The following is a 25,045-nucleotide window of genomic DNA, read 5'->3' as shown; positions in this document are numbered from 1 at the left end:
TACTGAACTAAGTTCTGCTGAAATATTCAACATGCAAGCAAGATCTTACATAATTCTAGTTTTCACGTTCAGCATATCTTGTGTAGTTTCCTTCATTCTGGCTATGCAGCTTTTCAACATTTACACCACAGAAGCCTGGCTTCAGCAGAAAATGTCTGATAGGAACTGTGAAACTTACTTGTGACATGGCCCAAAGACACTTCTGCTTAAATCAGTCTCCTGCCGGTGTCTCAAGTGACTTTTGTACATGAGGTATACACTCATGTACAATTTTCTTTCAGGCAACTGTTGAAGATAATTTTGTGAAAAAGTTCAATTTTCCTGAAATTTCCCCAACTGCTGTTAATCCAACACCTTCCATCACCCCAAATACTGTTTGTGACACTTCTGAAACTATTTTATTTGCATTCGTACCAAACTAATACTGCACATTCCACAAGCCTGTTTATCTAAAATCCATGGGCCAGATGTAAAAAGCTTTTTTCCATTCACAAGCGACCCATTGGTCCGTTTGCGACTGGAAAAATGCTTTTTTGTGTGTACCAAAGCAAAATGCGACTCAGTAACTTTCTTACCCAATCGCCTTTTGCTTTTGTGATTCAGTATTAGGAAGGGGCGTGTTTAGGGCGTCCCTTTCTAACACCAAATCGCACTGGCATGTAGGAATGTTTTGCAACCGTAAATGCGGTCGCAAAACATTCACAGTTGCCACCAACTTCAAGTTCGTGGTAACTCATTTGCAATAGGGAGGAAGTCCCCAGGGACTCCTTCCCCTTTGTGAATGGAAGTGTAAATATTTTTCAGACAAGTAGTGGTCCCACGGACCACTGCTTTCTCTGAAAAAATGAAAACCTTTAATTTTTTTTATTTGAAATGCATCCTGTTTTCCTTGATGGAAAACGGGCTGCTTTAAAAAAAAACGGCTTTATTTAAAAGTAGTCACAGATATGGTGGTCTGCTGTCTCCAGCAGTCCACTATCCCTGTGAGTACAGTCAATCCCAATGGGGTCGCAAATTGTGACCTACCTCATGAATGTTGATGAGATAGGTCTTTGCGACTCCATTGGGAATCACTAAATGAATACATACACATTTGTACATTTCATTTTGTGAGTCTCTAATTGTGATTCGTAAAAAGTCGCAATTAGAGGCTTGCAAAATGAAATGGGCATACACATGGCCCCATTTCCTTAAAAGCCTTCAAAGAACCATTTCCTCCCCTGTTACTATCGCATGCAACTAGAAATCTTACACTGATACCCTAAATGTGATGCATTTTTTTCAGTTGATTTGATCTCAGTAGTCCCACTTGCTTGATCCTATTCCCCTCACCAAGCAATCAAGTACCCAGTTAAGTACTTTCAACATTCATAGTGTAGCCAATGTACAGGATTTCAGGTTTGAAATGTTATAACATCCAGTACGTAATACAAAAATTATTTTCATTCTAATCCAATAAGATCATGAAATGGACAAATTGTACAAATGTTGTCCTTTTTCAGTTTTAAGATGTATTTCACATTGCTAAGGACCTTTTTAATTGATGCACATGGGCTGGTAGTCAATACACCCTTTCTAAAATAAATTATTGATGAATTTGAAACCATCCTGAGTGTATTAATTACTTTTTTGGTAGAGAGTTCTGTTGGCTTTAGTATTGTAGTTTCCCCCTCCTGCCCACACAGTTGTCATAACATCATTGAGCTGTGAAGAAAGACCCATACCTCAGAAAACCTTAATAAAAACAAACCAGCCATTTCTGACATCTCATCAACTTACGATTATGCCCACTTCCAAAACCCCATCACCTCCCAGCATTCAAATACTCTATGCCTGCCTCAAACCATTTCCTTCATACTTTCTCCACCCTAAAATTGAGTCATGTAGTTAGCACGCACAACTTCAGACTGAGCCACCAATTTCCCAAAACGTAGTGCTATTTGTAAAGTAATCCAACCTCTACCTTACATCTCCTATGCATATCCTGTATTCCCAATCCTTGTACAGCTAATCTTTTTCCCCACTTCTCCAGCCAAGATGAATGACAAACACTTATCTGCAAATTCTTCTTGTGTGCACCCTCCAACCCATCTGTTCCCAGAGAATAATCATCTTGCTATTGCCTATAGCATTCTCTGCTGCTTGACCCACCCTCTTAGTTCAACCACACTTCACTCTTTCCCTCCACTTTTGAAATGGCTGATATGCTCCACCTCTCTCACCCTGTCTCCAGGTCCCCGTCATTTCAAAGATGCTTGAACAAGTGGTGTTTAACCATCTTTACTTACCACCTTTGATAGCATAATCTATTTAACTTCCTAGAATGTGGCTTCAACGCCCTCAGTGCCACTGAGACATCAGTCTCTTGTGTTGAAATGTATTATCTCCAGCTGCCACAACTACATATTCACATACTCATCTTGCTTGACTGTTTGGCACTGTTTGAGACTGTGGATCATGTAACACTGTGTACAACTCTCACCTTGCTTGGTATTATAATATTAATTTGGGTCTCATTCTATGTATCTGATCAATCTTATTTGTCTCATGGTGCTATCTTTCAGAGTCTATGCTGGTTTGATTTTGGATCTTCAAATGATATAGCACCCCTTCAAACTATTTATTATTGAAGAGAGTGCACAAGTGTATAGTCCTTTCTGTAATATGGAAGATTCCCAGGGCACAAATTCTGTGCCGCTGTAAAATGGATTGTGAATAATTTACTGTTCAGCTGGCAGCACTCTACTAACTAGTTAAAACTACATTGTGCCTTTTGGGGATTCCAGTCCTTCAGTTTAGTAGTTCTTTTGCACTACAGGTGTGTGCCCAATGAGCTCAGAGGTATCATCTTTCTCTCCAAAACCACCCTAAAAGTTCTGTGAGGCTTTTTCCATAATCATAAAAGTCACAGGCACTGCCATGCACCATTGAAGGTAAGAGTGCTGGTGCTCCACGCTACAATGGAAAGCTGGGTGACCGGGCAGCCTTGACTCTTGAGGTAGATATAGATGAGCATTGAAGGCCAGCTGAAAGGAGGAGGTATAATGTTGTGTCTAGTTCTAAACATATGATCACAATTTACAACTACTAGCGGCAGTCATGAAGACAAAAAGTAAAAAATCAGAATACACATCTACAAATCTGTGTTTCAGCTGTTGAGAGGACCACATCACCCACCCAAGTGAGGTTCTGTTCTCACTGGTCAGGCAGGACATAGCCAGGGCAGGAGCGTTTTTCAAATGCTGCTACAAGTTGAGATACGCCTGGTCTGGCCTGAAATTACCCTCCAACGAGGTGGGGGTGCTTATAAGAAATACCTTGATGACAGTATGAAAATGTTAGGGCTGGACGAAATATGGGTGGAGGATAAAAGAGTAGTTGCTAAACGTTCACACAGACGGTTGGTATTGAACTCTTAAAGCGAACAATAGGCTTCCTGATGTTTTGAAGCCCCCTACACCCTGAAAGGGAAACAAAACATTTTGTCACTAAGGCTGGGAATAATCCCTACATCGGGCTGCCTACTAAAGTGGCAGGAAAATGACCAGCATGGGGTGACATTATGCCAGTTGTGCCATCAGACAAATGAATCCTTGCTGCATATTCTATGCATCTGCCTCTGATTAAACCACACAAGGAGGACCCTGTTAAGGAAAAAGTTAAAGTTACTGGGGATTAGATCATGCAGACCAGCCGTAATAGCAGTATTTAATCTCAAAAACCAAATGCTTAGTGCCCAGTTGGTGCAATGTTTGGACATTTTTAACAATATGGTTAAAGAAGATCTGGCCACTCAGTTTGAGGATGAGAAAGCAGACAGGTATGGGTTCCAAAAGGGTCCATGAAAGGGTTGGGTTGCTAGGGAGCAATAGGTCCATCAATGCGCTGGCCCTCTGTCTTTGTATCAGGGTCAGCAAGATAAGATGTACCATATTGATGGGCCCATAGACACGTAGGGCTGCTAGGGGTTCTGTGTGCTATTTAGCCTCTATCCCGTCATGTGGCCTTGGGGCCCTAGTACAATGGTGATGGACTGCGAGGGGCTATGTGTGTCAATCAGCCTCTATCCTGTCTCGTGGACTGAGGCTCTTAGTTAAAATGCATTTATCTCTGCACCCTGCCACCATCTTTTAGAGTCAGCTAGGAAAAATAAATCTTTTGTAGAGCCCACAGATAGGATGAGTTGCTAGGGGCCATGAGAATTAACCAGTACTCACCCCATATTGCTGCAAATGTATATGACAAGAGGCACTACTTGTACCTCATCTATTGAACTAAGACTTCAGGGCCATATGCTATTCTGTTTCACTGCTTATAGGTCTTTAGTATGAAAAATTAAGTTAAGAGGCCCCACTTGCTTCTACTTACAGTTTTTAGGACTTTATGCCTCTACATATAGCACTGTAGCACTTTATGTGCCTGCTCATTTAAGAGGCACTAGGAAACGGTGAGCATACTCATAACTCATCACCATTAGCAAAGGGAAATACCTAAGCTCCCTAATTACGACATGTGCTTAGAACTTGCGGTTCATATTAATGGAGATATCATGGACTTTGGACAAGGAGTCTGGGAGTTTTATAAACCATTATGTTTTAAATTGTCAATTGTATGTTTGTTACTCGATTGGAAGTTCAGGCTGAACTATTCCTTTTGGAGCAGGGTTAAGACTGATTTGCATATAGCTGGGTCTAAACTGAGGTGGCATGGTGAACAGAATAACAATGGATTGGGGTGTGGCATGAGCGATTACCTGTGTCTGAAATTCAATAAAGCATTCCACCCATCACTGTTTTTTATACTTATTGTGTCACCTTAAATGGGAGTGTTATGCACAGAGATAGGTCTCGTGCACACTGCGCCACTGGATCTAAGCTGTACCTGGCTGATGAGCTCATAACTAGGGCAAAACCGGACCTGGGTTGCTTGTGTTTGGGTTCAGGGAGGACTTGGCTTGGCAGTTCAGGCTGGACTGTTCCTATTGAAGCAAGGTTAAGACTGATTTGCATATAGCTGAGCCCGATTTGAGGTAGCATGGTGTGCAAAATAACAATGGATTGGGATGTGGCCCCAGGGGGTTACTAGTGGCTGAGATTAATTCAAACATTCCATCCATCACAGTTTTGCGCACATTTATATATAGTCAGATGTAGGCTGATATAAATTGAAATAAAGTTGCCTTTAGACATTAGTTTGTATATTTTATTTACTAAATTATAGACTGCAGTTATCTATGTTTCTATAATAACCATACCACTTTAATGGTGAAACTTAATAATTCCGTTTTTATTAAAGTACAGCAGACCACTACTACTCTGAAGAATTTATGGTGATGCATGTGACTCTAATCACAGTATCTGCTTATACACTACATTGCAGTAAAAGTTATATTATTATTTGAGGACACCAGATATCTTTGATGAGTTGAGCCCCAATTAAAAGATCTGATTTCTTGGGTCACTATTTCTTCTAAAAGTTGCCTTAAATGTTTATAGTAATGTTATTTATTTTCCCTTTTTTTTATTACACCTAAACTCTGTTTCATTGAGTTCAGCTTGACTAAAGGCTAACATCAGAATTTCATAATATTTGAAATTTTAAAATCACTTTTTTGCACATGTTGTGATATACCAGATTAGATGATAAAAAAAAGATGCAACATTCCAAAAGCTTCCACATAATTTGTAGCTTGCCTATACTGTTTTACTTCTAGATCAAACAAACTTTGGGCACAGCTTGAAGTGGTTTGCATCCACACACTTGCACATGGCCGTTGCTATTATAATTTACAGACTTGATTTGTTCCAACAGAAGCTCCACATCTTGTACTCCGCAAGAATACCACCTTCCTAGAGGTACATGAAAAAATGCATATCTTCCCTTAACCTTTCTAATGGAATTCTGTTTTTCCTTTTTGGTTACGCCTCACAAACATAGACCTTAACGAGTGCCTCTCAGGCACTCACACCTGTTCCAGACAACAGTTATGTGTGAACACCTTGGGATCATTCGACTGTGTGAACAAGAGAGTGATCTGCGCAGAGGGCTTTATTTACAACGACATGAATAGACGTTGTGTCGGTAAGACGATCACTTTCAGCCATGCACGACAGCGCCGCACTCCATCATGCTACGCATTCCAACCAACTGTGCTAAAGGGCTCTATGGGCATTTCTGCTACAGCATTGCTTAGGCACTTTCAGTCTCCTCGAAACATTTACGCTTCATTTTCTCCATGACATTAACCTCCAGTCTACCGCCCTCAATATGTAGTCAATCAGTTTGCATTGCTCAGGGTGAAGACTGTAACAGCTGCAGGGATGGATTTTAGAATTTGTAGTCTTAGCTAGTGGAAAAGTAAATTCCAGAAAAGCCATAATAGAACAGTTTTGAAACGCTTTTAGGCGTTCACTCATCTAAGAGCGCCTTTCGACAAAGCCCTGCACAACATGAGACTGGAATGTCTTCCTTTTGGTTAAACATCATAACAGCTACACGGTTTGCTCTAGAGCGTTAAGCTACATTAAGCAGTCCATGCGGGTGATGGGTCATGGGCAAGTGGCTGGATCTAATTTGGCTTTGTTGAATCGTCTGTGACTGAGGTGTGTCTCTTTGACAGCGCTACGAGCCATGGTACTTCCTGCTGCAGGGAGTTAAAGCAAACACTGGGTGACTTATATGTCAGGATATTTGCTAAATTGTGTTCTAGTTTACACATATTTTTGGAAGGGGTAAAACATTCTGAAACTCTGCTTTGTTATAATTTTCTTATCATTTACATCCTAATATACATAAAAGTGCATTGCTTGCTCCTTTGCCCCCTATAAGCATGCCATGTTGATTTTATTTTGTAATTGTGTCTTTTGAGCAGAAATCCCGAATTTTCATCAACTCCTAATCTGTTAGAAATTCCATTTGATCATCTGCAAATGGTTGCGACTCCCTTTAGTAACTGACAAATGAGAGTTTGAACTTAGGTTTAACTAGCATGCACAAGTTTATATTTGATTGCAGTTGCACCTTGAAATTGATTTTCGGTTTCTAATCTCAATTTATGTAAACCATAGAAATACCTGATTTTTATACTGGATTTGCACAGTTTAATGGGCAGAAAAAATTCAGATGCCCATCCTGTTGAGGCCATTTGCAATCGGTCAAGTGAAATTTTGACATTGTCACAATGATAGCCGTTTTTTATGAACATTCATGTAAAAGAAGTGTTTTTTAATTCTGCAACTGTTTCGATGTTTTTATTTTCCCAAGGCATGTGTTACACACAAGTAAATCATTTATTTGTTCACATTGGCTACTTTTAGTCTCCTGTGCCCTTCCAACACACAAATGTTGTATGTTTTCTGTGTAAGAAATACAGTAGAATGTTTTTTATTCATGGTCTAGAAAACATTTATTTGGAGTGTAAACCTGCTGTTTTAACTTAACAACAATTTATAACATTGTCAGTTGTCAAAGAAGGAGACAGATTTGTATATTTAAAAGATCATAAGAAGTCAAATTTTCAACATTATAAAAATCAAATACATATTTGTGTTTATTTCTCTTGCCTTTATCCAACTACTCCATCAATGTAAACGTTTGCGTACTCACATGCATCAATAAAACAATTAACGCATATATCCTCCACCATTAATTCCATACAGGAATCCATTGCTCCACCCAGTAACATATTCACGAATCTGTCCATGTGCATTGATGTATGCTGGTTTTAATTGTATGTGAACATGTGTTGTAAAGGACGCCCCGAGATTAAAGAACACACACATATATCTCTATGATAGATGCCGTATGCAGTTGACTGTAGATGAGGGAACTGAAAGTGTTTTGGGTAAACCCTCCCAGAGTAAAGAGGTAACACAACACCCCATGTAGTAAGGAAGTTGCAGTTTTCTGGAGACTGTTGTAGGGCTGTAGATAACAGGACGTTCAGTGTTTATCCTTATGAAGCCCCAAGATTGGCTTACAAATGTCTCTCTCCAGGCATAGGCATAGCTTTGGAGAATCTACCTTATTCCCAACAAACCACATCAGAAGGTGTGCCATGCAGCTGTGTAAATGTCACCAAACGTATTTAAATGTTACTTCCTTGCCTATACTCACCTGCCTGAAAAAATATCAGCACTTACATCAAGCAGCACGTGGCCATTACATGAGGCTCAAATCACAAATGCATACTCTGATGAGGCACTGTTGAGTACCACTGCACCACATAACATGCAAGGGACACCACACTAATAGCAAGTCCATGGTTAGAGGAAGCACACAGGTGAAGGTCTAAGATCTGCCCACCAGCGCATTCTTTGAGAGTGCACAACTGTTCCTTGTGAGCATTTTCTCTAGTGCTGTAGTAGCGTGGTGCCTCTGAGTATGAAAATATGATTAATATTCTGAAATCACCATTCGCTGTAATTTTGCTAGCTAACACACATTTGATCTGTATCAGTCAAAAATGTTTGACAACAAAACTCTCTGTACGTTCCTCTAAAATACCAGTGATCCGATTCTGAAATGCATTTGCACTCATAAAGCTGTATTACAGGCACAAATGGCAGGATGTGCAACTCCAAGGAACTCAGAAAAGATCATATTGCAGACGTAAATCATGTTACTTCTGTGTAATGTTATCAGACAACAGCATAATATTATGCAGGACTAAATTCCACCCAGAGCGTTTCAACGTGTGCTCAAGCACTGATAGTTTGTGAATGCCAACAAACATGCCAGTGTATGACCATTCACAAACTCCTCTCTGAATGTTGTGATGTATTATCCCGTCTGCCAATATATGGCCCAAGTATCTATAATATTATTCACCCAGCTACTCTATTGTATTTTTCTTTTTTTACTGTGAACTGATTCATCCTGTTGCCAGTGAAATATGTATATATATGGTACTATGGATAGCAGGTGGTAGTGTGGTAACTTAAGTGCTGGCTCAGGAACTCAGGCTGCAATTTACCAAAAAAAGTAAAACTATTTGTTGGGCTTTTCACTTCAGCATGGGAATTATTAAACACCTTTTAGGAAGTCACAAAACCATATATTATACACTAGGAAGTCACAAAACTATATATTAGACACTAGGAAACAAAGCTTAAAAGGAGGTATAGCTATGTGTGGAAATGAGTAAACCAACACTGAAATTCACAAGTTAAGGTTCACTGAGCTAACAATAACACGCGCCCCCACCATGCACTCATTATGACCTTACATATTACATTGCTCATGTGACACATTAAATGGCAAAATTAACAACATCACTGTACAGTCATATACAGCATAAAGTTGTTTTGTGTACACATGTGAGTGCGTAGCATTGAAATGTCATAAGGCATGGAAGCATGAGTGTTTGAACATGCTGAAAGTTATATGGTGCACTGTACAAATCACTAAACTTTGGGGCTGCAAGTAGTACTTCATGTAAACAAGGGAATGGCTGAGAACACCTAATTTCGATTGCGGAGCTATGTTTCAAAATGGGTTGTATGTGAAAGCCAAATGCTTTTGCTGAAAATCTGTGCGGAAAGACAAAGCTTCTGTTGACAATAAATCATGCACCAGTGGATATCTCAGCATGTGACCATTTTAAATAGTTGTAACACAGAGGTATAGATGAATTCTAAATGCCAAGGGCATTTATAAGGTGTGGATGGGCATTCCATATTGCTGAATAATGTAGGAGCAGGGATGTTCCACTTAGAGGTGTTTTTTCGCACAATGGGGTTCAATTCATGCGTCAAAGAATGCATAGCATTGTTCTCATCTCCGGACTGCTTAGTATATTTTATCAAACTACAAAGAGTTGTCCATAGGATATGGCAGAAGGTGTCTTACCAGAGGAAAATGCGTACCTGTCAACCTGTTGACTGCAGATTATGTGAAGTCTTTTAAAAGGTGATCCTATTAAGTTCATTAAAGGACAGCCTCTTTTTTGGAGGGTGCTCCAAGTTTTAAAACAGATTGTTATGTGCCCACCATTTGGTCAAAGTTTAGCTCCATTATCCCTTCAATTGGTGTTAGAAAATTGGCCACGTGTAACTTGTTGAACTACTTCAATTCCATAAACCCTGGAAGATTTCACAATGACTGCATGATGTCATCAGCAATATCACCAGTGATGTCATTTGAGATGTCATTAGTGATGTCATCAATGAAATCATTTAACATATCAGTTCATGACGTTGACGTATTAAAAGTTAGTTCACTAAAGTATAACTGGCAAATTTTAGTGGTTTTAAATGCATTTCAGCACCTAAATATAACAGAACTTTAGCCATCAGATATCCTAGAAGTGGACAATGTTCTCCATCCCACCAAGACTGTGTTTTGTCCGAAACACAGCTCAGAAACCAACCTTCTTGGGGTAGAAGAAGAATAAAAAATGCTGCTTGATCAAGGAGGTACGGCAGCCATCATGCCCCTCGATTTATGTGCAGCTTTTGACATGGTAAATCATGACATTCTTATCAAAAGGACCAACAGTATCATGGGTCTCAGGTTCTGCACTAAGCTGACTCAGCTCTTTCCTGGAAGCAGAACTTTTCAGGTTTTTCATAAATCATGGTTTTCAGATATCTTCTCCCTGAATTGTGGAGTATCTCAGAGTTCTTCACTAAGCCCAACACTATTAAATTTTTACATGCACCCTCTCTCAGACATTGCATTATCACACAACAAAAGTTTCAGTAAGCTGCTATTACATCCTCAGATAGCTCGATAGGATCCTTCATTTGCTTACATTTCATTCTAGAAGGATAGTGGTCCAGGCACTAATTATCTCCCACCTGGACTACACAAATCCCTTATATGTTGGTATATTTTGGAGCATTAAAATCTGTCCCTAGAAAACTCCAGGTTGTACAGAATACTGCTGCCTGAACCTTGCTCAACATCCATAGACACAACTCTACCCAGAGGTCTTTATCCACTCTTTATTGGCTCCCAGTTGAGCGGAGATTCCAATTCAAGGCCTATGCATAGCTCATAGACCATTTTTAATTAAAGGCCCGCCCATCCTCTGCTCTCACCCTACTCCACAAGTAGAAGCGGAGGACGCTCCTTCAGCTACAAAGTTGCCAAGCTATGGAATGCCCTTCTTCACAACATGTAGCTAATGGACAATGAACTGGCGTTTCGGAAATCTAAAAAAACGTGCCTATTGTCTGTGTTGCGTTTTTAGTGCTGGGATGCCCAAGGGTAGCCATGTGCTCTACTAATGTGGATAAGATAAGATAAGATAAGATCAGATAAGATAAGATAAGAAAATCATTTTGAATACATATATATATATATATATATATATATATATATATATATATATATATATATATAAACATTCATTTTGCTTTGCTAACAACTAATAACTTTAATAACTTTGGATCAGGTTGATGAATCTTCACAAAACATTCCAAAAACAGGTTCATCCACCTCAACTCCTTCGTGTAAAGCTTTGGAGTAATCCATCAAGGGGAGCTGGGAAAAAGGGGAAGGGTGCCAAAAAATGTATTCTCCTGTACTCTGCAACCATACGGTAAATAAACAAGACACCAAACAATTCTATATACTCTGAGGTGCTGCAAACCAAGTCCACATAGCTAGGGCACGCGTGAACCAACACAAAGCACTACCAGTCCATACAAATCGGGGTTGCATATAAGAATTAGCATACACACATTAAAATATTACCATGTGCCTTTAACTGGGAGTTAATTGCCTGCCTAGAAGCTGGAGTTGCTGCCCATATATAATTGCTGTACCAATTGCCACTCCATTCATTTGGCATCAATGAACATTGGCAGTATTTTTGCCTTTGAAAGAGCTCATTTGTTCTTATGACTTTACCATAAACCATAAAAATTACCGTTTTAATTATTGTAATACTCCTGCGGTAATCATAGAGTGTTTGGTTGCCCCTGTAGCTAGGGCTTCTCTATGTAAATGCCTGGAGGTATCTGAACAATTGCTGCCAAACAAAGTAATGGCTACTGTTATTTAGATGGCAACAAGCTGCTCTCCAGTAAACAAACTCATTTGTACCTCTTGCAGGCAGCTACACTGCATTTGTTTGTGTCCATACGTGTGTGGTGTTTGTACAGTACTTTCACCCAAAACAGAACTCAAAGCCATAGAAGTGAAATGTATTAATCTCTCGGCAAACATATCCATTCTTTCCTGAAAACAACCAGGCACAGTGTTGAGTGCTGCATATGATACCTAACAATATATCAGCCCGATAGTCTGCATAGAAAGGTACTGTGAACCAAGGCCAAACCATTCGCTGATGCATGTCCTTCTTGATCGAAGTACATTCTATAACATAACCACAAATGAGGATTGTACCTTTTTTGGGGGGGTTGAAATCTTGCTCCAGATCAAGGATCTCTTAGACCTGTCTGAATCTCTATTAAGTGTGTCAGTAGGCAACAGGGCTTCTAACCTCTCCACGGATTCAAAATATTTTACCTGACATAATGCACAAGATGCCTAAGATAACTAGACATCTGCCTGGCCTCTACTTTGGATCTCTGAAAAGGTCCCAAAGATTTCTTATTTCCATAATCTGTTTAATCTCTTGTCTTGAACCCCTTCCCTCATATTCTAATTGCTCCAGTTGAAGGCCGAGCACTCAAATCCAACAAAGGAATCTCTCTCCATGAACCATCTTACATCTCCTAAGAGAGGCTTGAGATTTGTGAATGTTTTGTTGCACAATTAATCTTACACCAACCCTGTTAGAGGCCTGGGTTTCAGTCACCACTCTATTAAGTTAATTGTGTTGTTGTAAATTAGGCATGTTTTTGTACATTATTTCTGCACGTTTACTGGAATTTCTAAATTCGCTGTCGTGATGAATCACCAAAAACATATCAATCATCATTTTAAACACTGCATTTCAAGACACAAAACGTGATTGAAGCTTACTTGTGAAGTCCCCCAATATGTGCTCAGTAAGTCATATTCCAGACTGGAATATCAATTATCCTATTGCATGTAAAATGCAATACAAAATATTGTTCTTACAAGGCTTCTAATGCCTCTCTTGGTGACATGTTTTGCATGTGAATCTGCGTTCAGCATCTGTCTTGCATGTGAGATTTTTTGCACACCTGTGCCTAGGTTCTAGGTAGGTACCCTAACACATGCATATTTCTGCACACGTCCAAATAAAATTATTGAAGGCCACATGAGCATTTCAAACAGAAACACTTTATTTAGAAAGATTATTGTATATGGTACATAAGACAGTGCTGAAAATTGGGTAAAACAATTTGGAGGCCTAGATGAGGTTAAGGAGAGGTAGTGCCATAGGCACAAACATCATTATAACTACAAAGTTACTGCTAGCATAAATGTGTTACCTATGTTACATGTGCAGTGTACCTGTTCGAGGACAGTGAGAGGTACCAGCAAATGTGCCAGAGCACAGGCCATGCAATGCACTAAATCAAATGGGTTGTAAATTACATTGGTTCCCAATTCATAGGAGTTCCTTTCAGAACAATGAAGAAAATGGAGAGAGAAGGAGCAGCCCAGAGTTCACAATTGTGAGTTCTAGTGTTGTGGGCCAAGTAGATTAAAGGTTCTTTATTAGGATGAAACACAGCATTGTTCAAAGACCATGAGAAGACCATTGTTGTAAAAGTGCAGTTGAAAGAATAGGGTGTAGTAGGAGAGGTTTTGTGAAAAATGGAGTGGGATGATAAGTTGCATGAGTCTTTTGCTCACCTCTATAAGATTTGTTTTCACACTCACAGGTGATGTCAATTATATTAGTTCAATGCACCGCTGTCTGAATGTGAAAGACAGCTTGTTAGGCCCCACAGAACCACACCCAAAACATATCTGAAATGGTGTCAATGCTTTTGGGTTACTAACAGTCCCTAAGTAGAGATCCAGGGACACTGTGGTGATTGGAAACAAAGCTAGTACATTCTCTCTAATATGACGCACACTACCTGCACTAAGAAAAATACACTTTAGCTAAAAAGTGGTTTATTTCAACAGACTCAGTCTATTCTTTTTTGTTGTTGTAAAGATTCTGGGGTGCCCAAATAACCCTGGGACCTGGGTATGACAATTCATAAAGACAAAAGTATTCCCTATTAGGGAAGTGTAGCCCTTGACTTCCATGGCACTAGTTACAAACAAACCTTCAATAGATAGGTTTTGAATGTGATTTATACATTTATTTAGCAATTCACAAAGAACTAAATTCTCGTTCTGAGTACCAACCTTAGACAAGGTGTTCCTATAGTGTGACGGCACAGTGCAAGTGATAAAGTGATAAAGTGCTCAAGTGCTATACATAATGCCAATATATGCATATGAAAGGTCAGGGCATTAAGATGTAACAACTAACACTCAGAGTAGGAGTGTTGAAATCCTCAATCAAATTTAAAAAAATGTCCACTGTAGTAGCTGTCTACGTTTCGACCTATAAAACAGAATTATTTAGATAAGAGTCATCATCAGTGTGAAAGTGTGTAAAGGAGACACCAAAGAAGAGTGGCACATGATCCCACAACCAATACCGCCCATAGATCTGTGTGGTTCAGTTAGTCTCTTACACTGTTCTGGCATGGCAGTGCCGGAATTAATTTGAGTGGGGTGTGTATCCCCCACTTTCACAATCTCAGCGTGGGTAGGGAGAAATCTTCTCTCTAGTAGCACACAGTCATGTATCCTTTCCAGGGATACTGAATGAACTTTCACAGCTGCTCACTGCAATTCACATAACTGAATCATGGCTGGGGGAGAACATGGTGCAGGTATTGCATGAAGCTGTTCTACCAGGATATTAAACTGCCTTCCTTGGCACAGAATCTACATGTAGGAGCCGCCTCAGCTTGCATACCCTACTTCCCAGGACTTTCCTACCACTCCTTGGGCAGTTCCCCAAGGAGTAAACATGCCTCCTCTTCCCTCGAAAAAACTAATCAGTTAAAAATCGGAGTAAAACAAAACACAACTTTGCCAGTCTTGAGTGCCCCACACAGCTCCCAAAAAAAAGTCAAGGGTTTAGAAGCAATAAGTAAATTCCTGGGGGCTACAGTAATGAGACTCTTCACATTGATATCACTAACAAGCATCTCAGTGCAAGTGTTCCCCATTAAATATAAAAATAAATGGCTTACCATATGAGTTGATACAGATTTCATATATTGGGGCGTATTTCACGTCTCAGCCATGGACACACAATCTGGCTATTTCTGTGCACAGGGCAGCTGAGTAGCAAAGCCTGGTCTTACCTTAGAGTGGCCTCAGTGCAGCCTGTACAGTGGACCAGTGGGCTGTAATGAGTCGTCCACAAAAATATGAATGTCTGGATGAAACTGGGTGGTTTAATAGCACACATAAAAGATGCTGTGAGAAAGGATGTGAAGGGAGACCAGAAATATAGTTTAGGACCAGTCGCCTCTCGTGACAACCAGAAGGGGCGGGCGGCGTGTGGGGGAGATAAATAACAATGAAATTAAAATGTTTTTAAAAAACACTTACCTCCCCCGGTGCGCTGCTCCTCTGTCCGTCATAGATCAAGGCTGCAGGCACAGGCCTGCCCTGCGGTCAATCCCAACGCTGCTCAATGCAGCATCAGGTTTGGCTGGGAGGGCCCAGCCAGGGTGCTCCCTGGCACACAGGGGGCCTGTGCAGGCTCTTTCCAGCCCAGCAACTATGTTGCTGGGCTGGAGATAGCCTACTGTGCATGTGTGTTTGGCCGGCCTGAGATGGCCAGCCAAGCACACATGCACTCTGAGGGCAGTGCTCTGTGCACTCCCCTAAAGTGCTTGTCACCCCCAATGCCCCACCCCTTTTCAAGAAAACGATACTAAACACAGTTTATTATTGTTTTCTTGAAAAGGTTTTGCAGCTGCCACTGGGCGACGTTCCTCTGCCCTAATGGAGGACCGCCACTGCTTAGAGCTGTTTTTTTTGGCCTGGTGCACGGGTCACCAAACTAGTTTGTCTGAAATCCATGCTGTTTTACAAGCAGAGGAATCAAACACAAAGCAGTGATTGGTGTACCTGTTCTTAACAGTTAGAGTAATTGTAGGGTTGTGACATTTTGAAATGTTTCTCTGGTCACTTCAAATAGTTTTGTCTATAAGTGAGTACCTTGTAGTAATCAGATGCAGGAGCTGAGGTAAAGAGTCAGTGTATGACCATTCCCACACCTTTGCCAGAACGGCTATATAAATTAATGTCTGGCTTTAAATCATCACATTACACTTGGGATCTTCACACATCATTAAGATTACTATTACTTTATGTAAATCTCAGAAGGATCAGGAAAACGGGACTTGTGGCAGTAGGGATTAAATTGCTAGGGGTATCTCACACAAACAGTGACTCCATGATTAGGAGTAAGATTGTTGGATTATGGGGGGCCTTGAAGAAGACTTGTGCCAAGAAGTGGGAGCGATGTGATTGAGAAATTACAAAAGACAGAGGGGTCTTTAGAGGAACAAAGCCAATTAACGCTTTGCTAGTGATGCATAGTGAGGAAGGGATAGACAACACTGTGTGATCATATAGAGTGGGGTCGGGATATTTAGGAGAAATAACAATAGGAAGAGTGCTATGGTTAGCAGAGGTGAAGCAGTTTAATACATGGGCCAACAATGTGGCAATAGTGTGGAGCATAAAGAAACCTCAATGAAGAGAGTTTATTAGGTTGACTGATGGTACTTTTTGAAAGTTTGGAAAGAGGAGAGCATCAGAGGAGACCCGTGAATGTAAGCACTACGGGGCAAAGCACGAAGCTATTTATAGTGGAAGTGATAACATGTTAGTGGCCTATTACACCTTTTGGGTCCTAATGTGCAAAGTATGCATTTATCTGAGAGTGTGATCCATACACTATCTACAAAGTAGCGGAGCGCTTCCAGAAGTGAGGGAATGTGAGAGACACTGTGAAAGAGGGAGGTTATGAGTGGGGAAATGGTGAAAGTCTGAAGCTCTGGGTGGAAATATGAGAGCAGGGGAGGTTGCAAACCATTGACATTTGGATATGGTCAATATGATAATAATTAATAATGTGCAGTTTACAATTGGCTCAAAAGAAAATGTCACCAATCGCCCAGTACTTGCCCTGGAGTCTGGCAGGATTATAGCAATCATTAACACAATGTTCAGGGCAGCAATCACACCAATACAGTTCTCTAGCAACTCATGGTGGAAGGGTGCAGATTACTGAGGTATAGTTCACAATTAGCATGTAAATGTTAAGTGTCTTCCATTACATGATGGACATTCTAGAGTGACTATATTTTCATTATGCAGAAATGTTTTAAGTCATTTTAAGTAAAAAGAAATCCTTTCTCAGATGATTGGTTTCAGTCGCAAATGATGGATTCTGATAGCTGTACATTACCATTTCATGTATAGAATTTTCCAATGCCCCTTACTAATTTCTTCTCCTGCTGATGACACAGCCTCCATTTTAAGAAGTGGTGTGCAAAATTTGCATACTTTGCTTTTGTGTAATTATTCAAAATTTTGGAAAATTACGTGAAATTGTTTTGTAAGTATGTGAAATGAAAATCTGTCATTTAGGGCCATATGTACGAACACATTTTCCCATTGACACAGAATGGGAAAAACCCTTTGCTACATCTAGCCCTTTGTGTTATATTTTAGCATGAAATGTGTCTTCAATTTTTGATGCAAGGATGCATTCATGCTTAAAAAGCATGCAGCAAAAAACACTGTTACCGTGAACAACATATGCTCACATTCTGGTTCTTTGTATTGTTCTCACGGTCCCACACAGTAATTGTGCCGCAAACTGTGGCATACTTACACGATCTGGTGCAATGGCATCATTTTGGAAATTTGGCATAACAGGCATAACGCAAAATCGCCAAAATTACATAAATTACTTTGGCGTTTACATTTTGGCCAGGCTTATTTGTAAGGATGATAAATAGTTTGGAGTTGGAACATATGGGCAGTACAATAGTTTATGAATACACAGCATTTAAAAAATGGATTTGAGATGGTAAACTCTGCTCTCGTTAGTAATAAACTTATTGGTGCAGCTAAAAATATGGTCTGAAGCATACTTGACAACCAGCTGCACAGTAGTCTCGGAATACTTCTAGGGGAAAAACACCTTGTCATCAGATCTCATTATTTTGGTAGGAATAACAAGCCCTAGTAATTGACCAGTACAGATCTAGACAATGTGGGTGGTCTCTTACGAATGGAAGGCTCACATGTTGTGACTATATATTTGGCTTAGTATGCAGTGTTTTTGTAATATCTTTTCAAAGTGTGATTTCATGGTTTGCTGATTGATGCTGAATTTCAGACCTAACCCATTCCCATTCCAAGTAAATAAAGTTCCTACTTCTAATGATAAGTGGAAACGTAAATTTGAAAATTGCAAGTATCATTACTCTTAGGAAATGTTGGAAGGAGAAGCACTCATATCTAAATAGATGATGAGTAGTAAAATGATCCTAAAAAATATCTGTCTTCCACTGTCTTTCGATATGATTTTCAAAAGTTGACTTTGTGTTTTTATGTAAAAATCTTTTTTAAGCTTACTTGACTTTGCAATTTTCTGAAAAAACCTACCAATTATTTAAAATATACCTAGAGCAGGCTTCGGCTCTTCCAGGGGAATCTTTCTCTCTCATTTCACACTATTGGCTGTTTGGTGTATATATTCCCCTCCTATGAAGTGCTTGTATTGCCATAAATACTGGCCTATTTTACATTTCAAAAGTAACCTGACTCATCACACAATAAATTATGTATCTCATAGATGCACTATTTAGAGAAAATGATTGCTTTTTCATTTTGTTTTTCCTCTGCAGTAGTTGTTTAAGAATGTTTTGGTCTGATCTCAAAATTTATGCAAAATCCATCAGTGCTTGTTTTCAACTGACTGTCTTAAAAATGTGGCCACTGCTGTATTCTCTATACAGACCCCCAAAGCAATAAATCAGCATCCATATTTGCATTTCTGGAAATAAAGTTAGGGCGAGGATCTAGCAAAATAGCTGGCTGCTTATAGGATACTGCATCTTCCACAGTTGGTAGGCAATTGTTTGAGCTGTTAAACATTTTCAAGAAGACCTTTGACTTTTTAATTAATTTTGTATAAATGTTTGTCTTGTGACTTTCTGAAAGGCTGGCATGGCTTCGTCTCTCATGGACCAAAGTTAGGAACCCAAGACAGAAGTCAATATCTAAGAACTTCTAAAACAATAACAGTGGATCTGTAAGTTCTCCAGACCACCAAGTTTATTTGGCTTAGTGGCTAAGCTATTAACTTCGAAGCCTGGGGCCTCACTTTCAATCTGGCTTTGGCACTTTATCAAAAATACTGTGGTTCTAGAAAACCAACTACAAATTATGCCTTTGAAATGCAACTGATAATTTGGGTATTGTAATTGTATAATTTAATTATGTAAATCCCAACTTGATGTACATGAGGTGCCATCGTCATGATGTACATATTTCTGAGGCTCCTCATCTAGGTTAATAAATTGCACTATTTGCATATATTTCCGTTTTGAGCCAACATGTCAACATTTATCAGTGGGTAATACTAAAACGTTTACTTACATCGGTTTCTGAACAAAATCGTTGCATCCTTAGTTTAGGTGCCTTGGGAAAAGTGCAGTGTCTGGGATCCGTTCTTCCTTACATTTTGATGACTGATTAAGGCTTAATCTGCTCTCCTTCCAGATATTAACGAATGTGTGGCAGAGCGACACACATGTCAGAGGGGAGAGCGTTGCATAAACAGCATGGGATCCTTCACGTGCCTGAAAGAGGTCGTCTGCGAAACAGGCTACGAAAACATTGGCGACATCTGTGAGGGTAAGAACGTGTTTTCAAATGCAGTTGATGTTTTGTTTTTAATGCTGGCCTGTGCATAAATTAGGCAATAATTTGAAACACTTCTAAACTCATTTAAACCGATGCCCAAATATTGGGTACACAAGATATCCACCTCAAATAACATTTGCACCTAGCTTCGGGCTTTATTTGGACCACCAATTGGCTATCAGGTCTTGCTGTAGGACAGACTGGTATAATTCTATCCTCAATATAAATCTACTCACCTCCTGAGGTGGTCAGTGTCTTTACAATTAAAGTAGTTTGTCATTACTTGTTTTTGAGCATGTACAGCAGGTGCAGTGGCCAAGTGATATGTGGGGCCCATTGCACCCCATATAAAGCTGTTTTTACTACAAAATCAGGGAATGGTGGGCCATTTTTAGGGTTCGCCTGCAAAGAGCTTGCTCTGTGCTTGCCAAGTCTTATGTTACTCAAAAACAACTCTTTAAAGGGAGTTAGAACCCACCCTCACTTTGCCCCTTACTTACCTGAACTTCCCGTTTGTTCATTCAACCGTCGCTCCAGCTTTGCTTGAATTGACTTGCTTTTTATCAGCTGGCAGGTCACTTTCTTCTCCTCTGTTTTGCTCTCTTCTCCGCTTTTGCCATTACGTTGATCGTAGCAGAAGTACATATTCTGGTTTTTGGTGATTGGTTACTTGTTAGTATGCGAAAAGATGAACTGAACGCAAGTCAATTCCCATTGAAATGTGTTTAACATGTCGGCCATCTTGCAATGAAATATCGAGTGCAGATATAAAGCAAGCAGCGAGTGGGCTCATTATGTTGTGTTTTTCATTACTTAATATTTAAATTTCTGATAAATAACAGTTGTAAATATTCAAATTATTTGTGTGTTTTTTTCTTAAATTACCACTCACTCATTTTTAAAGAAAAGTCATTTGTATAATTGGGCGATGTTTCATTTTGAATTGTTATTCTCTCAGTAACTTATTAACAGGCATTCACAAGTGCAGTTACCTTGCAGGAATTAGGGTCATGATTTGAATGGTGCAGCAGGTGCAGTGGTATCTGGGTCACAGGGCGTCAGAACACCTCTAAACACAGATTATTGCTACCTTTTACTCCTAAACAGGCTGTCACAAGTGCAGTTATCTAGCAGGCACAAGGGGCAATATTTCAATGGTACAGCAGGTGCAGTGGCATTAGGAACAAAAGTTCTAGGCACCCCACTAAACGTTTATTGTTGCTATATTTTACAACTAAACCAGCAGTCACAAGTGCAGTTATCTTCCAGGCACTAGGGTCATGATTTGAATGCTGCAGTAGGTGCAGTGGCACAAGGGCCAAACGTTGTCATAGCTCCTCCAAACAGCAAATATTGCTATATTTTACTACTGAACAGGCCTTCACAAGTGCACTTATCTTGCAGGCACAAGGGTCATGATTTGAATGATGCAGCAGGTGCAGTGGCACCAGGCCCAAAAGTTGTCAGAACTCCTTTAAACGCCAAATATTGCTATATTTTACTACTAAACAGGAGGTCACAAGTGTGGTTATCTTGCTGGTACCAGGGTCATGGTTTTAATGGTGCAGCAGGTGCAGTGGCACGGGTGCCACAAGGTGTCAGAACTCCTCTAAACACAGATTATTGCTGGATTTTACTGCTAAACAGGCAGTCACAAGTGCAGTTACCTTGCAGGCATTAAGGTCATGGTTTGAATGGTGTAGCAGGTGCAGTGGCACCATGCCCAAACCATGCCCAGGAACCATACTAAAAACAAATTATTACTAAATATTACTTCTAAACAGGCAGTCACAAGTGTAGCTATCTTGCAGGCATTAAGGTCATAATTTGAATGGTGCAGCAGGTACAGTGGCACTGGGGTGAAAAGTTGTCATCGCTCCTCAAAACACCAAATATTGCTATATTTTACTAATAAACAGGCAGTCACAATTTCAGTTACCTTGCAGTTAAAAGGGGCATGATTTGAATGGTGCAGCAGGTACAGTTGCACTTCACTAGCTACACATTACTAAACTCTAATATAATGCCATATTAAATAAGGTACAAATTACAAGTTTGAAACCCTGGGATATTAATTCAACATACATCACAACATAAACAACTATTAATGGTTTATCAAATTTAAAACAAACATTATTATAACCTTTTTCTAATATTTATAATCCAGTTAGAAAGATAGAATGTATAAGAAAAAACAAAGGTGAAAACTATTGGCTTTGCCAGTGCTTGTTCTTACTTGCACAAGTGCCCATGAATCCGTCGCTACCCTACTGTACCAATGTGGGAAGAGGATCCCCACAGGGTAGGCAACATAAAATGTCCATTTTCTCATCAAAGTCTAGTCTCCAATCTTTTGCTTATTTCAAACATTAACAAAACCACCACTGTTAATTCACAGTTACTTAAAGATCCTGTAGACATTGAGTTGGTAGTTTACTTGTTGTGACTCATGAGAACTGATTAAGTATACAAAACAAAACAGTGATGAATGGAATGCTTGAATCAGTCTCAGCCACTGGTAATCTCTAGGGCCGTATCCCAGTCCACCGGTATTTTGCCCACCATGCCACTCAGTTTAAGCCCAGTTACATGCAAATCAGTCCTCACCCCGCTCTAATAGGAACAATCCAACCTGAATTGCCAAGCGACGTCCTCCCTAGACTGGAACACATGCAACCCTGGACCGTTGTGCCCTAGTTATGGGCTTATCAGTGAGGTACAGCCTGGTTTCAGTGACACCGTGTGCACGGGACCCACATCTGGCCACACTTGTCCAACTTAGGGCAACACATTAAGGCCCTTATTATGACCCTGGTGGTCCTAAAACTGCCAGGGTCACGGTGGCGGTCTCACCATCAATGGGCCGGCAGTGAAGACCGCCGCATTATGAGTGTAGAGGGTTGGCATCTGCCAACCCACCACATCTCCACTCATACCGCCAGGGCAGTTGGAGCTACTGGGCTGAAGATGAGCATCTCCGACCCGGCGGTCCACAGAAGACCGCCGGCGGTATTAGGAGCCGGCTTCCCCCCATGGTTTCCGTGGCGGTAGCACCACCACGAAAACCATAGCGGAAAGGCTACCAGTGACAGGGAATTTCTTCCCTGTCACCAGTAGACGACTCCCCCACCCCCTCCCAAGCAAGCACTTGCCCCCCCACCTGCCACAGCGCTCCCCTCCCGCAACCCCTTCTGACACAGTTCCCACCCTCCTTCTGACACAGTGCCCCCACCCCCCTCCTGCATACATGCACACAGACACCCACACGCACCACGCATACACCCACTCACCTACACTTACATACATGCATTCACCTCAGCAATCATACACGCATTCACCTCATACATGCATTCATCTCAGCACTCATACACGCATTCACCTCAGCACTCATACACGCATTCAACCATGCATACTCACACCCAAATATGCATACTCACACACAGACACCACATACTCACCACACACGCACACACAACACCACCCACCGTTCCACCCCTCTCACCCGGGTGATCACCTTACCTGGTCCGGGGAGAAGGTCATCCAGCAGGGAAGGGGTGCTTCCACCGCCGCCAGCGCCCCGCTGGTAGGATACTGCCAGGCCGTGTTCTTGCCCAAAAATGGTTGGTGGAGTCATACTGGTGGGGTGGTGCTGGTGGGGGTACTGCCAGAGTACCTCCATCTGCCGGCATAACTAATGCCGGATTTCTGCCCAAAGTGTGGCGGAAATCCGGCAGTACCCATGATATGGTGGGCAGAAGACCACCAGCACTGGCTGTCTTCTGGTGACCGAGGCTTTAGCGGTATTGCTAAAAGACCACCTAAGTCCTAATGAGGGCCTAAGTATACAAAACAGTGATGGATGGACTGTTTGAATTAATCTCAACCACTGGTAATCACTCGGGCCACATCCCAATCCATGCCACCTCAGTTTGTACCCAGCTATATTGAAATCAGTCTTGACAAGTATGCCCAGACTTGGGTCCCGGGTTCACTGTACCACTGGAACCAAGCTATACTTGGCTGAAGAGCCATAACTAGGGCAAAACCAGTCCCAGGTTGCTTGCGTTGTGGTTCAAGGAGGACCGGGTCTGTCAGTTCAGTCTGGACTGTTACCATGAGGAGCAGGGTTAGGACTGATTTGCATATGGCTGGGTCCAACCCGAGGTGGCATGGTGGGTGTAAAATTATGGATCTGGATGCGGCCCAAGTGGTTACCAGTGGTTGAGATTAATTCAAGTATTCCATCCATTGTTTTTTCATGAGCACCTATAGCACACATCTATGTCTTATTTACATCAGGTCATGTTTTTTTTTTTGATAAAGACATTTTATTAATTTTCAGGAAGGAAAAAGTTCAATGGTACAAACATTTTAACAAGGAGCCAACGTGGCGCCTAACATTGGTCAGTCCCGATTCCCAGCTCCCAGGCATCACAATATAAGTAAGGTCAAACACTACCTAGGTATTCACTGCGGCCTCCCACTTCCCCCATATCCTGTCATATTTATTCGGGCAACCCCTGGCCTCGTATACCAATTTTTCACGTTGTGCACACCAGTCCATCCCCCGCCTCCATTTAGCCAGTGCTGGGGCACCTCTGGTTTTCCAATCTGCCATTATATCCCTCTTAGCCACCAGACATGCCACCCCGAGGAAGGTTCGGTCTGATCTTCTCAGCCCGATGTCTCCCATGATCCCCAATAGGAGGGGCAGTGGGTCCCTTTCTATGTTTCCCTGTAGGGCTCCCGAGATCTCCTGTAAGACCTCTCCCCAGTAGGTCACTATAACTGGGCACGTCCATACCATGTGAAAGAAGTCGGCTGCGGGGTTCATGCATCGCGGGCACTCCGCTGTGGGTTGGAGGCCCGCCCGGTGTAGTCTGGAGGGAGTGAGGTATGCTATGTGGAGGTAAAAGGTCTGTATTAACCGGAAGCGGGTGGCCATTGATAGGTACGGGGGGCCATCAGTGCTTCGTTCCAATCCCTCTCTTCCATAGGGCCCACCCATCCCTCCCATCTCTGGCGGAGCCCCCCTAGGGAGCTGGCAGAGTGAGCGATCAAAGTACGGTATACCTGGGAAACACCACCCCTACCCAGGTTCCCCATCAGTACCTTCGCCTCCATGGGGCTATATTCGGGTATGTTATCTCCTACCTGCATGTGTACTAGTAGGGCGTGCCGGAGCTGG

The 25,045-nt window shown here is 41.2% G+C and overlaps 1 protein-coding gene across 5 annotated transcripts in view; it reads left to right on the top strand.

Annotated features, from left to right (window-relative positions):
• FBLN2 (fibulin 2) overlaps positions 1-25,045 on the top strand; it is a 737,488-nt gene that overhangs the window by 608,436 nt on the left and 104,007 nt on the right. For 3 of the 5 annotated variants that reach the window (XM_069206613.1, XM_069206611.1, XM_069206612.1), the window contains 2 exons: positions 5,938-6,081; positions 19,714-19,848. In XM_069206613.1, the coding sequence (XP_069062714.1) occupies positions 5,938-6,081; positions 19,714-19,848 (279 nt within the window). The remainder of the gene's footprint in view (positions 1-5,937; positions 6,082-19,713; positions 19,849-25,045) is intronic. The other 2 variants (XM_069206615.1, XM_069206614.1) reach the window with 1 other exon arrangement.

This window comes from Pleurodeles waltl, chromosome 9 (assembly GCF_031143425.1).
Source record: "Pleurodeles waltl isolate 20211129_DDA chromosome 9, aPleWal1.hap1.20221129, whole genome shotgun sequence".
Taxonomy (NCBI): Eukaryota; Metazoa; Chordata; class Amphibia; order Caudata; family Salamandridae; genus Pleurodeles; species Pleurodeles waltl.
The sequence above is the reverse complement of the archived record's forward strand: the minus strand, read 5'-3'. Positions and strand labels throughout refer to the sequence as shown.